General features: G+C 41.4%; 1 protein-coding gene across 7 annotated transcripts in view; it reads left to right on the top strand.

Annotated features, from left to right (window-relative positions):
- SYNE1 (spectrin repeat containing nuclear envelope protein 1) overlaps nt 1-14785 on the top strand; it is a 274048-nt gene that overhangs the window by 142164 nt on the left and 117099 nt on the right. For all 7 annotated transcript variants that reach the window (XM_075267635.1, XM_075267636.1, XM_075267637.1 and 4 more), the window contains 15 exons: nt 344-508; nt 1233-1405; nt 1487-1640; nt 1854-1997; nt 3271-3435; nt 3760-4077; nt 4346-4498; nt 5571-5741; nt 5863-6189; nt 7172-7324; nt 8114-8281; nt 9195-9371; nt 13817-13963; nt 14100-14225; nt 14444-14620. In XM_075267635.1, the coding sequence (XP_075123736.1) occupies nt 344-508; nt 1233-1405; nt 1487-1640; nt 1854-1997; nt 3271-3435; nt 3760-4077; nt 4346-4498; nt 5571-5741; nt 5863-6189; nt 7172-7324; nt 8114-8281; nt 9195-9371; nt 13817-13963; nt 14100-14225; nt 14444-14620 (2718 nt within the window). The remainder of the gene's footprint in view (nt 1-343; nt 509-1232; nt 1406-1486; nt 1641-1853; nt 1998-3270; nt 3436-3759; nt 4078-4345; nt 4499-5570; nt 5742-5862; nt 6190-7171; nt 7325-8113; nt 8282-9194; nt 9372-13816; nt 13964-14099; nt 14226-14443; nt 14621-14785) is intronic.

Here is a 14785-nt window from a genome sequence, read left to right as displayed (position 1 = left end):
TGTCCTATTTTTTTGACATATTGTATACACAGTCACAGCCAAAGACTTTCTTTGTTTTGGAAATGCCATGTGAATAAGCTCTTATAAATTTGTTGACACTTGCCCCACAGTTTGTATAAGATAATGCTGTATATGTGGTTATTTACTATGTAATATCTCCATTTTATTTTGTATGTTTACCATTTTCCCAACACAAGGAGTTTATTCTGGGACTCTGAAGGGTAACCAAATTCGATACTCAGAGTACAGCACAGTAGTGTTGTGACAGTGCTCTATATATTGGTTTATGCTACATGCAATTCTCATTTTATAAAGTAAGCACGCAAATAACTTCCATCTTTAGGAGAAAATGTCAAGGATGGATCGCATTGTTGCAGAGCACCAGCAGTTTTTACAGGGTCTGACGGACCTCCAAGACTGGATAAATGATGCCATTCACCTGTTGCAGACATACTGTCACCCTACTGCAGACAAAAGTGTCCTGGACAGCAGAATGTCAAAGTTGGAGGTAACTATGTTTTAACATAATTCATTTGGCAAAAAGGTCTCACATTAGCTTAAAGAAGCACTCCAGTGATTTTGTTTCATTCTTTATATACATATTCCCCCAATACACTGTATATAACTGAGTCAGTATTTAGTTTTATCTTTCTATCTAAATGTTTGTGTTCTACGAGGTCATCTGACCTGATAAAATGTACAGAGGTTATTGCAAAGATTCCTGACTAACTGTACAATGGACTGTTCCATATAGCAGGCGTGTACAAAGGATTTACAGAGAGGAAGATCTAGGCTAAATGGGTGGCAGTGCACCCACGTGTTATAGTACAGCTCAGGTCCCTTACAGTTTAATGCCCCCCAAGGTCCCACACACAAGTGTCCCCCACATAGTATAGTGGTTGCCACATCTCACACAATATTGCAGTAAGTACTACAACTCTCAGCAGTTACTGTTCCCTGTACTCCCCTCTTCTACTTTAATCCTGGTGTCAAAGAACAACAAGATCAAAGAACAACATTGCTGTAAAATAAAGGACTTTTCTAGCAAGTTAGTCTAGCATGCGATTATTTTGGAGCTGTTTGTGTCATATGGCAGTTTATTGAAACTTCTGGCCCATAAGTTACTATTTTGAAGTGTCTGAAGGTCTGTAATTTGGACTCATAGAGACTCCTCGTGCTGACTTACAGGGTCTGTGTATGCCGTCACTAAGGTCACCATGTTTTTGTTGTAGACGTTGATGCTGGTGAAACAAGATAAAGAAATTCAGATGAAGATGATACTAACAAGAGGGGAATCTGTTCTGAGAAACACATCTCAAGACGGTGCCCCTGCCATCCAGCAGCAACTGAAAGACGTTAAGGATTCCTGGGCCTCCCTACTATCAGCTTGTATTAAGTGTAAAAGGTATTGTAGATAAACTGCATTGTTTAATTCATGAAAACTATTTGTCAGAGATACATTTACTTATTGACTTTAAAATTCCAGCCAACTGGAAGGAGCCCTGTCCAAATGGACAAATTACCAGGATGATGTTCGCCAGTTCTCCAGCTGGATGGACAGGGTGGAGGAGAGGCTAAAGGAACCCGAGAGGCAGTACAATGAACTAAGAGACAAATCTGCAGCTCAGAGTAAAGCTAAGGTACTCCATATTACTCCATGTTCATCTTTAGCTTAAATAGATATTTGTTGCTAAGTATGCCTTTATTGCTGGGGTGCTGCAAGCAGGACTGATCGTCCTAAGTGCTGCATTCACAAAACCAGACGAAAGCAAGAACACTAATTTTATATCTAAATTAACAAACCGGAAGCATTAAGATCTGCTTTGCTATACTCACTTGACATTGTTTTACAGTTATTGAATGAAGACGTTTTAAGTCACAGCAGTTTACTAGAGACCATAGAAAAGAAAGGCTCCAGCATGACTGAGCACTATGTCACCCAACTGGAGCTTCAAGAGCTACACGAACGTTACAATACTCTGAAAGTACAAGTCAAGGTAAAGCAACACAGCACTATCTTCTATTGTATTGTGGAAATTACAATGGGAATTTCTACTCTTGTCTTGTATGGTTAATATGTTTACATATTTGTATGCAGTTTGTGCTATCAGACCTCATTTAATACTATAATAATCCTACTTAATGTTATAAATATGAAAGTTTGTGTGTTTGGATGTTTGTTAGCCAATCATGCAAAAACGGCTGAACGGATTTGAATGAAACCTCGATTAAAACATAGGCTACTTTTTATCCCAGTAAATGACATGGCTTCATGACTGTTATGAATTTATGTTCATATACTATATTACACTGCTCTTGCAGCAGCTTATCTCAGGTCCCAGGTCTGTTATCTCTCTGTGTAAACACACACTAACCCTCAGTGGGCTGGGTACATGCATTTGCATATTATCTGATCTGCAGATCAGATCTCCAGGCAGTGCAGACAAACTGACATGGGCAAACACCTTTAATCCAAATTGGCAGTTTGCCAATTTTAAACATGCCTGGAAAAAGAAAATCTAAGAGAGCTATGAAGAAAGCCAGAAGTCAACAAAGTTCTACTCAAGCGGAGCTGAGGGGGATCATCGACGCCAACAACACATGCATTATATGGCGTCGCAGTGAGCTGTTGATATGCCGGAACAATCACAGGCACAGTGCGAAAAACAACTTCAGTGACAGGCCATCTTGAGAGCTGCCAAAAACTAGAGCATGTGGCTCAACGCCAACAACACGCTCATTATATGGCGTCTCAGCGAGCTGCTGAGACACTGGAACAATCACGGTACGAGGAACAAGTTCAGCAGCAGGACAGCTTAAGAGCTGCCAAAACGCCGGAGCAGGCAAACCATCGACAGCAGCAATTTGCTGAATATAGGCAGATCATTCACTCCAACAATCCGTAGACAAAGTCACGGGCAGTGGCTAGTATCAGTATAAGGCTATTTATTCTGCTGTACTGATTTGTTATAGGATCAGAGCAATAGGCTGAAAAAGTAATAAAATGATGGATGCAGACAGTGCATGCAGGACTTTCCACACACTTAAATAAACATGAAAGACTAAATAAATAAAGATGAAAGAAAGCTTGTGCACATCTGCATCTGTCATTTTATTACTCGTTCATTCCTTTGATGTAATCGTATGCTGGATCAGAACAATAGACTACATACTGGAAATGTCGGCCTAACCTAATATAAATGTAATTATTATTTGTGTGCATTATGTGAAAATCTAAAGGCAGAAGGTTTTTTTATTTTATTTTAACAGGAAGCTATCACCAAGGCAGAGAAAATAGTGTCAGATCACCAAAACTATCAGAAGGCTCTCAGGGCATTTGAAGACTGGCTACAGCAAGAAAATGAAAAACTGAGCTGTCTAGTATTGTTTGATGGTGATACCGAGATGTATGACTCTACTCTTCGAGAACTACAGGTGAATATAGTATATTAATGTAGACTATATTGATGGCAAATTCTGAACAGATTTTCTGCTTTTGTTCTCAAACAAATGTAAATGCTTAGATTGCACGGGAAGACACCCAAAAATATCTGTAGGTTTTAGTCTCAGAAGAAGAGTCTGAGGTTGCCGCAGATTTGAACATGACTACTATATGCAAAAAAGTGTTACATATAGAAATGCTTATGGTATTTAGTTTCCTTGTACATATTGTCTTGACCTCCAAAGTAGGGCCTGAATAAGAAATGTGATGAAAGATGATGGTCCTGACACCATTGCCTCTTATATCTTACTCTACAGGAGCTTCAGGTGCACTGTGCAGAAGGACAAGCGTTATTGAACAGTACCTTACACATAAGAGAAGAAGTTCTACCATGGGGTATTCCTCATACAGAAGACAGAGAATTGGAATCCTTAAGACACGATTGGCAAGTTTATCAGCAGAGACTGACAGAAGGCCGAAGCCACATTAATGCTTCACTCAGCAAGCTGAAGCTGATGGAGAAGAAGTTCCAGAAGACAGATGAATGGTTGACATCTGTGGAAGCCAAAGTGAATATCAGAACAGGGCGTCAATCAGACCGTGCAACAAAAGAGATACAGCTTCAGCAAATGAAGGTAAACTCATAACTTGAAAATAAATTCACAGATATACAATATATATATGGGATCAGTAGTCTGTCATATCAATCACTGTTTAATCCTCTTGTAATGGTAATGGATTAGGGAAAGTGGTACAATGCTACAACAGTACTGCAAAACTAATGTAATGCAAATAGTTTCTTCTGTTCGTTGATCTGTCAGATTTCCGGGAAATATAGTTTGACTTTTCACCATTCAGATAATATTCTGTACTGTAAATCTGTTTATTTGAACCCTGTTATAGAAATGGCATGAGGAGGTGATGGTCTATAAGGATGAAGTTGAAGAGGTTGGCACATTGGCCCAGCAGGTATTAGAAGAAGGCCGCAGAAGCAGAATTGGGAGTAAAGCCACCTTGCTGACGTCTCGCTATCAGGCTGTCAGGCTTCATATTTTGGTAAATACTTCAGTAAATAATCTGTGCCAGGATGTTCCTTTTTTACAAGGTGTGTGATTGGTCAACATCTGAATTTTCTTCTAAACCAGATTTTTGTGATTTAAATACAATAAGTCATTAGTTGAGGAGGATTTTGTCTTGTCTTTGGCTAGATTTATATAGTAAAATGTTTGATGCAGTTTTTGACAAATAAGTTAATATTGATGTAGCAGTAGTCATTTTATGTATGGGATCTTTAAAGGCTTATTGAGATGGCTGTAATATGGCTGTATTATACTTGTGCTATGGGTGCCAGTTATCTGATCTATCAGCATTATGGGGATCTGTGTTATTGCCAGCTCCCCAGCTCCCGTGATCAGGATGGGATTTGCGCCTGTAAAAGTCTTTTTACTTGCCTTCTGTAGAAGCCCTTAGAACTCATTCACACAATAGGTCTGTGTACTCGGATGTAAAAGAAGTTTTTCACAGCCTGGTGTACGTCTGAAGGTAATTCGTTTTCATGGCCATTTTCAGGGACTTGTGAAAACAGCCCAGGAATTAAGCAAATACTATGACATGAGAGATCGCCCTCACGGACTGTCATGGGAATAGATGGGGCCATGTATTGACCATTAAAATCGCTAAGCCAAGCCCTGGTTGTGTAAATAAGCACTTACTCTTTTATTTAAATTGGGTTTTCTGTATCTTTGATATTGATGGACCATCCTTACAGTAATATTTATACAGATCTGACTCTTAGCAATTAGCTAAATAAAGGCACAGCTCCAAATATTTTGTAGTGGCTGTCCTGATATCTCAACTTGGTGCCATTCAATTGAATGAGACCGAACTATAGAGCTGTGCTATACCAGGTACAGTCACTACAAAATGTATGGTAAGTTTGGTAAGTAATAAAAGGGACCACTCTGACAAGGGCCATGGACCCTTCAGTCCACTGACTGACGGAATCCTTGGAATCGGTCTACAATAATCTGATAGACCATCAGTATGAGAGTCTATAACATTGTATAAGTAAATAAGTTGTGACTTATAAGGACGAAGTCAGTAACTTTTAGTTGTCTCTTAAATTAAGGAACAAATCCAATTCCTGGAAGAAGAAATTAGGAACATAAAGGAGTCTGACATTGCCATTAAACATTACACAGACTGGTTTACAGATTCTCTACAGAACTTCAAAAGTATAACTGCAGATATGGGAGTGGTGGATAAGACCGCACTGGAGAGAAAAATGAAGAAACTTGAGGTAAATTTTATCATTAAATTCCCTTGAATTATCGTTTTACTTCAAGAACTCTATAGGGTCTGCATAGGGCTATCATTTATACCAGTTTTTATCCTGTTATTCTGCTATTTTTTGTGTATAGTCTTTATTAGGTGATATGGATTTAGGCCACAGACTGCTGAAAGCCGTCCGTGAAAAAGGCGAACGTGCCCTTAAGTACCTGTTGGGAGATGAAGCTGACCAGCTGGAGAAGGATATACACAACCTTGTGGAAAAGATGGAGGAGCTGACAGGTTCAATCAGAAAGGAGCATACAGCATTGGAAAAGGGTCTCCATCATGCCAAGGAATTCTCTGACAAGTACAGTGGACAAGTTCAATGGCTGACAGAGTATCACAACATCCTGCAAGCAGATGTGGAACCCAAAACTGAGCTGTATGAGAAGAAGGCGCAACTAGCCAAGTATAAGGTGAATTACTACTTTTTGAAGTTGTACATGAGTTGGGTTAAGGAATATGCTTTTAAGCCTTTGATAATTTTCTGGTGTTTAATACATGTTGATTTCAATGAACCTTACAATTAACTGCAGCGTGGTATCCAAATACAGGCCACAGCCAAAAAGCGCTGCAGGAAAAACCGTGGCAGAAACACATTGCGGTGTTTCCCGCAATGCATTTCACAGAAAGCGTGCAGAGTTCTCCTTTGGAAACTTTCTGCTTCCATGACACCGATAGGGAAACCGCCTTTGCGTATGTATAATTGATGTGCTATAATTTACAAAAATGCGATGGTTTTTGAAATCGCAGCATGTCTACTGTGCACATTTTTCTGCAATGTGTGGATGGGATTAGCCAGAATCCCATATACTTTACAATGGCTGTAAACACCGAAGGCTAAGGTCTCACCTTGAGGAAATGCAGCTTTTTTGTTGCTGATTTTGCTGCAGTTTTTTGAGTACAAACCAAGAAAGGCTACAAAAGAAATGGGAAATATGTAGGAAGCTCTTGTACTTCTACCTTCTGCTCAATCCACTCCTGGCTTTGGCTCAAGAAAATGCAGGAAAATCTACAACAAAAAAATGCTGCTTTTCTGCTACTTGGGGCCTCAGCCTAATACTTGCACTCCAACACGGATCGTTGCACACCTTTACATTGACACCTGTTGAAGTGCAGCCACTAGACAGTTATATCTATTTTTGGCCTAATATATATGGATTCAATGGATTCAGCCTTAGACTGAGTTTTTTTTTGTTTTATTAGTCTTGGACATAAGGTATATAAAGTATTGTTTAACTAGTTAGTCCCCTATTTAGTACCCTTCTACACATGGTAGGACATGCTGAGAGTTGTATTGTTACAATAATAGAACTACAGTTTGGAGACTACTCGTGTAATTTATATTTATTTCCAATAGCAATGCAGATAACCATGCAATTGTCTTTATGTGCATAGTCTATACAGCAGACTGTTTTCTCTCGGGAGCCAGCCATCAAAGTTGTAATTGAAAAAGGTGAAGCCCTGTTTAGAATGACTCATGATGCTTTGGTGGAGGAACAAATCCACAAACTGCAGAAGGATTATCAAGGTCTATGCAACCTAGCCAAGGTACAGTACTTACATAATCCAGCATTCAAGTGTCCATAGTCTCTAAAGGATACTCTTGATTTAGGTCAGGTTCACATCTGTTTTGGGGACTCATTGTGCACCAGTAAAATGACAGCCACTATGATGGTGTGGTTGGTGTTTATCTTGCAGTGGATCCAACATTGCCCATATATTTTTATTCTATAGTTCATAGGAATTAAGAGCATGAATGTATATACTATGTATAGCTGTATCTACTGTATCTCTTGTCAAGATCATATATAGGGGACTGACAATACAGCATATAATAAACATTATTGTAAGGTGCCCAAATTTACACTTCCAGATAGTTATCTTTTCTTAAGTTTATGTTAGATTTACCCCTTTTTCCCTCCCTCTTGTTTCTATTTGTCAGTCTCTCCCCCTCTCTTTTTTCCCCCTTTTGTTATTTCTGGTCCTTCGTGTGGTCCACGGTTTCCTGTATGGGTTTTGGGGGTCTTGCCCGCTTCCCTTTACTTTGTGTTTATGGTTGTAAAGATTACAGTTGAAACAAAAAAGTTTATGTTAGGTTATGTGTGTGCAGAGGTCAGAGTGCAAGCTCATGGTACCCAGACCATCAGGGACGATAGCCTCCTCTTTACTTGCTATGGATGCTACACCCTTTACAACTGTGCAAGTTTTTTAGCATTAGCTTATTGATAACAATATTGACTTACTATAAATTGAAATTTAGCTGAACTATAATGTTTTATGCCAATCCTGTCTTGTATGTGTATATTTTTTGCTGACACATTATATATCCTAAAATAGATGGCTGTTGCTGACTTGGAGGAGAAAGTGAAGGAGCATGAATGCTATAATAGTGAGCTGCAGGACGTAGAGAAGTGGCTCCTTCAGATGTCTAGCAGACTAGTATCCTCAGACCTGATGGAAAGCAGCAATTTAGAGACAATTACCCAGCAGCTGGCTAATCACAAGGTAGGAGATCATAATCCAATGAACAGAACATGTTTTTCTATAAAATCAGATATTGTGCCATTTTCAGTTAAAAGGAGTCTACCACCTCCCCCAAGCATATTCAAATGGCACAATAACGTTACAGAGCACACTGTAATGATAAATGACATACCGTACCGTTATGGATGGCAATTCTGTAGATTTGGAGAAAAACAACTTTGAAATCTTATGCAAATGAGACAGTTGGGGCACTGGGGGCGGGCCTACAGCTCCCTGGAGCACCGATTTTGTGGCTCAGACCCTTACCACCTCCTACCTGCGGCACCATCTGACAGCTGGAGTTGATCTTGCTGCTCTAATAGGATAGGTAATGTCATAGCAGTGAGAAGATTAACTCTACCAGCACAGGGTGGTTCAGGCAGAAAATGGTAGGAGGTCTCAGTGACAAGAGCAGTGCTAATAGCTCATACATGGAATATGGAGCAATAGTTATATAGTGACCACACTTTTGGTGGGTCGCTCTCTTTTACCTGCACTTTTGGGCGTTTGTTGAGCTGGTCCACTTTGGGCTGGAATAAGAGCAGAGATAGCTATGATATCTACCGGGGACATATTTCCAAGGGATCTAGTGATCCAGTCTTGTCATGGGAAATTTTTTAAGTGAAAAAGGCAAAAATTGCACTATTTTAACAATATATTACTAAAAGTTAATTTGTAGTATACTCATGTTTTGTTGTTTAAACAACTATAGATGTGTGTGATGATGTATGGACTTTTTGGTTCTCTGTAATGTACTGGAGTATGGAAGGGGGTAAACCTGGATATATAAAGAAAGTGATAAACTGTATATACAAATAAAACATAGCATTATTAACTGTGTACAAAAGATGAAATTATGTGAATGTTGTGACATAAAGACTGTATCATTCTGCAGGCAATGATGGAGGATATTGCTGGTTTTGAAGATCGATTAAATAGTTTGAAACTGAAGGGAGAAAATCTGGTTCTTCACTGTCCTGAACATCTGCAAGCAAAGTTTAAACAAACCATACAAGCCCATTTACAAGGGACGAGAGACAGTTACTCAGCCATTTGTAGTACTGTCCAGAGGGTAGGTTACAATGTACCCATTATATCACAATCTTATACACAGTATATTTTTGTTAAAGTTCAGTAGGATTCTCCTGCCTTTATTGCCTCATTTTGTAGCTCTCTAGTAGCCTCGTATCTACAACCTAGCAGTGTTAGAAAAGCAAGGAATAACAGAGTGTAACAGCAGCAATTATTTGAATGTCTTTTCTCTCCCCCCTCCTCCATAGACCAATATACAGAAAGTAACTGCCTAAAAATGGAAAAGAAAACATATTCTTTAATAAGATATATTGCAAAGTTTCATATATTATCTTGTACTGTTCATTTATTAAAAGTTGTTTACAACTGGAGGTATGCATTGAAATTCTAAAAACATCCTTGTATACTGACCACAATGTTCCCCCATCAACATTCAGATTCAAGCAGAGATGTAACTTAGGGATAAGATAAGATAAGATAATCCTTTAATAGTCCCACCTTGGGGAAATTCCAGCGTGTTACAGCAGCATAGTAATACAGATACAGGATAATACAGAGTAATATGTTACAGACGTAGACACAGATAAGCTGAGAAGAGAAGATATACTAGGAGTCCATGGCAGCTAAGGAAAAACGGAAGAGAAAGAGGAAACTCCTCATGGTCATCCTCATAATCATTAGTTCTCTGTGCGGAGAGCTCTTCGTTTGGTCTGATGTAGATTATACAGCCTGGTCGCGGTTGGAAGGAAGGACCTGCGATAGCGCTCCTTCTCACACTTGGGGTGAAGCAGACGGTCGCTTACAGTGCTGCCAAGTCCCATCAGGGTCCCATACATGGGGTGGGATTTGTTCCCCCGCATGGAGGTCACCACAGACAGTATCCTTCTGTCACCCACCACCTGTACTGGGTCCAAGGGGCTCCCCAGGACAGAGCTGGCCCTCCTGATCAGCCTGTCAAGTCTATTTCTGTCCCTGGTTGATATACTGCTTCCCCAGCAGGCCACACCGAAAAAGATGGCTGAGGCAACCACAGAGTTGAAGAAGGCCCTAAGAAGTGTCCCCTGGACTCCGAAGGCCCTCAGCCTCCTGAGCAGGTAGAGTCTGCTGTGGCCCTTTCTGTGCAGCGCCTCCAGGTGATCAGCCCAGTCTAGTTTATTATTGAGGAGCACGTCCAGGTACTTATAGGTCCTGACTATCTCAATACATGTTCCTTGGATCTCCACCGGGGTCGGAGCACCTCTCCGTTTACTAAAGTCCACCACCATCTCCTTGGTCTTCCCAGCATTAATCCTGAGCTGGTTCTGCTGGCACCATTCAACAAAATCCCGGTTTAAGTCTCTGTATTCCCTATCATCGCCATCAGTGATAAGGCCGACTATAGCAGAGTCATCGGAGTACTTCTGTAAGTAACAGCTGGATGAGTTGTGCCTGAAGTCAGCAGTGTACAGTGTGAAGAGGAATGGGGCAAGAACTGTACCTTGTGGTGCCCCCGTACTACAGATCACAGTGTCAGACACACAGTCCTGGGCTCTCACATACTGAGGGCGGTTTGTCAGGTAGTCTAGGATCCAGTTGGACAGGTGATGGTCCACACCACCAAGGTTCAGCTTCTCCCTCAGTAGCCCTGGCTGAATGGTGTTGAACGCACTGGAGAAATCAAAGAACATTATTCTCACAGTGTTCCCGGGTTTCTCCAGGTGAGAGAGAGCTCTGTGAAGAAGGTGGATGATGGCGTCATCTACCCCAACGCCTGGCCGGTAGGCAAACTGGAGGGGGTCCAGAGCGGAGCTCACTAGGGGGCGTAGGTGTGTCAGGACCAGTCTCTCTAGGACCTTCATTAGGTGTGATGTCAGTGCTACAGGTCGGTAGTCATTGTAGCCCATCGGGTTGGGTTTCTTTGGGACTGGTACCACGCAAGATGTTTTCCACAGTTGAGGTACCACCCCCAGCTTCAGGCTCATATTGTACATGTGCGTTATAATACCACACAGCTGGTCACTGCACATTTTAAGAACTCTTGCGCTTATACCATCAGGTCCCCCCGCTTTGTTCGCTCTAATATTCTTCATTTCCTTACACACCTGAGACTCCTGCAGGATCAGATAGTCAGATTGCAGTTGACCGCAGGTCGGTGGGGGTTGGGTCTTGGTGTGTGAGGGGAGGGCGGTTAGCTGACATGCTGGTGGAGGGAGCATTTGCTTGGAGTCGAATCTATTGAAGAATAGATTAAGCTCGTTAAGCCACTTCCTGTCCCCTACTGTTCGGTGCCTTGTCTTTTCCTTGTGTCCTGAAATTGCCTTAAGGCTGTCCCACACCTCAGAGATTCTACCCTCCCCCATCTGTAGCTCCATCTTCCGTCTGTAGTTGGCTTTCCCTTCCCTGATCAATTGTCTCAGCTGTTTCTGAACCGCCCCCAGGCCATCTTTGTCCCCAGACCTAAAAATTCTCTTTTTTTGCTTGAGGAGAGTTTTAATCTCAGAGTTAATCCATGGTTTGTTATTGGAGAAACACCTCACCTTCCTAGTTGGTACCGTGCTGTCCACACAGAAATTAATGTAGTCCGTTATGCAATGTGTGAGTCCCTCAATGCCCTCTGGAAATGAGTCTTGAAACACTTCCCATAAAGTTATATCAAAGCAGTCCCTTAGAGACTCGACACTTCCCTCTGACCAAATCTTCACGGTACGGGTAACCGCCGGTTCTCTGCGCACCAGTGGAATGTATGTGGGTCGCAGATGTACCAGGTTGTGATCTGATCTGCCTAGGGGTGGTAGGGCAGATGAGTTATATGCATCCCTTACATTGGCAAAGAGCAAGTCCAGCGTCTTGTTGTCTCTTGTATGGCAGGTTACATACTGTGTGAAGCCTGGTAGAGTGGATGCTGAGACATGGTTGAAGTCTCCAGACACTAGGAGCAGGGCATGGGGGTGAGATGATTGCAGCTCACTCACAACAGCATGGAGGACTTCACAGGCAGCGTCAGCTTTAGCAGAGGGGGGGACATATGCAGCTAGTACAATAACATGTGATAGTTCCCTTGGCAGGTAAAAAGGTCTCATGCCCACGGCTAGCAGTTCAATATCCTTTCCACACAATTGTTTCTTAACCACAATATGTCCTGGATTACACCATCTCTCATTGACAAATATTGCAATTCCTCCGCCTATTCGCTTACCGCTCTCCAGTGTTCTGTCCACCCGAAGAAGTTTGAAGCCCTCCACGGAGGCAAGTATGTCCGGAGTGATTTCAGTAAGCCAAGTCTCTGTAAACAGCATCATACTGCACTCACGAAACTCCTGTTGATGTCTGGTCAGTGCTGTCAGTTCATCCATCTTATTCACAATTGATCTCACATTCCCCATAATGATGGACGGGATCACATGCTTTTTGCGTTTTCTTCCTTCGCGTCTCAGTATGCCGGCTCGTTTTCCGCGTTTTCTGCGTTTTCTAAGTCTCCTTATTAGTTCGTGGGGGATGGTAAGAGCATGCTTGTCCAGCTTGTCCTGCAGCATGCTTCTAAGGTGTAATAGTGTCTCCTTAGTGTAAACCAGTCTTCCTTGTCTGTGTGGAGGCATGCTTCAGACAAAAAGGCTCAAAAAGGATTTCTTTATAAGAGTTTCTGCATCAAATTCCAGCCCATGGTAAGTTCTTATACTAATACTCCTTATAGTAATAGAAAAAAGTGAACAAAAAAGGACGGGATAGAGAAAGATCAGTTTAGTTTCAGCAGCTGTAAACACATGCAGCCACACTCTAGGCAGGCGCAGGGTAAAAAAAAAAAAAAAAGGGGGTGCAGTGGTTGCAGTCGCGCCAGGGCCCAGGAGCTTTAGAGGGCCCATAAGCACTGGCATCAGCATTGAGATTGCAGCTTCCATCTGGCCCATAAGCCAAGGAGACTCACAGATTACCCTAACCACACTATGGTGGATTAAATTCCTTAGCACCCATAACCATCACTATCAAGAATTAGCTGTAGGGTTGAGGTAGGGGGCTACAGACAAAAGATTGCCCCGGAGCCCACAAGACTTTATTTACGCCACTGGATTCATGCATACAGTTGTTGCTACTTTAGTTTTTGTGTTTGTCTCTTTATGAACTCTTTTGTATGCATAAAGTATGAAAATGAAATTAAAAAAGCTTCATTTTAGTGTTTCACAAGAGAATGGATGTTCAGTGTTGTCATCCACAGGCCTTTGCATAGGTTGGTGGGTTTCACCTTGATTTCCATAATTTTTAATAGCAAGAATTGTACATCATGCAGTCCTGTTCTAGTTGTCAAACATTAGGATAAAAACTCTAGTAACATCTTATTACAGTTACAGGGGCTTGCTGGTGACCAATGAAAATACAAGTGTGAACATAAGCTTAGTCAGTTAGTATTCTGAATGTGTCTCTGAATGAGCAATCAGTATGAGAAAATCTGTTTTCTTTAAGTATACATACAGTATATTTCTTATATTAAAGTACATTGTCATTCACCTCTAGGTGTATTTAAGTTTGGAAAATGAACTACAGAAGCATGTTAGTCACCAAGACACTCTGCTACAATGTCAAGCCTGGTATTCTGCCGTGAAGCAAGAGTTAGAACAAAAAGCCAAAGCTCCACTCTCTCTAGCTGAGGCCACAAAGCAGGTATGGCAAGAGTTAATACAATAAATTTAATATAATTGAATACTGAACACTTATTCTGTCACATTCCAACTACAGTTGCCGCATACAGTATGGAGTCATTGTTCACCACTTCTTACCATTGTATTTGTCTACATAGGTGAAACATTACAGGACTCTGCAGGAGCAAGCCAACACGTACTTGGACCTTCTGTGCACGACTTGTGATTTATCTGAGGGTGCGGTGAAGAATGTAGCCATCAACATTCAGCAAACAAAGCAGACAGTAAGCACTTCATTTCTCTTATAAGCAGTAACATTGTGTGCACCGTGACAACTTAATGAATACTTGTAGATTGACAGTAGCGTGCTAATCACATGACCGTCCACAGGAATCTCCAGCGCGAGACTTCAGCTCAGTCTGCTAACAGTGTGAGACTCACTACTGTGCACCGATTGATAGATAATACTCCGCTAAGTGCTATCTGATGCATTTTTTTTTAGATTGAACAAAGGATGATGCAGTCTCAGGATCTGGAAAACGGCTGGGAAGAAGTTAAGCAAATGAAGGTGGAGCTTCAGACATATTTTCAGGAGGCCGGCCATCAGCTCCAAAACATGAAGAGAAGGCGAGCAGAACTGGAGATCAAACTAGCACAGAACATGGTCTCTCAGCTGAAGGTACCAGAATCGGTTCATTTGTGGCATCTCCTAGCAGCTGTTTTTTCCTTTTGTTTATATGACCATTACACAGATGTATATTCTATACCAGAATATATTGTCAAAGGAGGTGGAAAAACACATTGCAATGGTAAAAAAAAGTCAAGTAAACCCTCTGTGCCAAGT

This window comes from Leptodactylus fuscus, chromosome 3, assembly GCF_031893055.1.
Source record: "Leptodactylus fuscus isolate aLepFus1 chromosome 3, aLepFus1.hap2, whole genome shotgun sequence".
Lineage (NCBI taxonomy): Eukaryota > Metazoa > Chordata > Amphibia > Anura > Leptodactylidae > Leptodactylus > Leptodactylus fuscus.
Note: the sequence above shows the minus strand (reverse complement) of the source record. Positions and strands in the feature narration are given on the sequence as shown.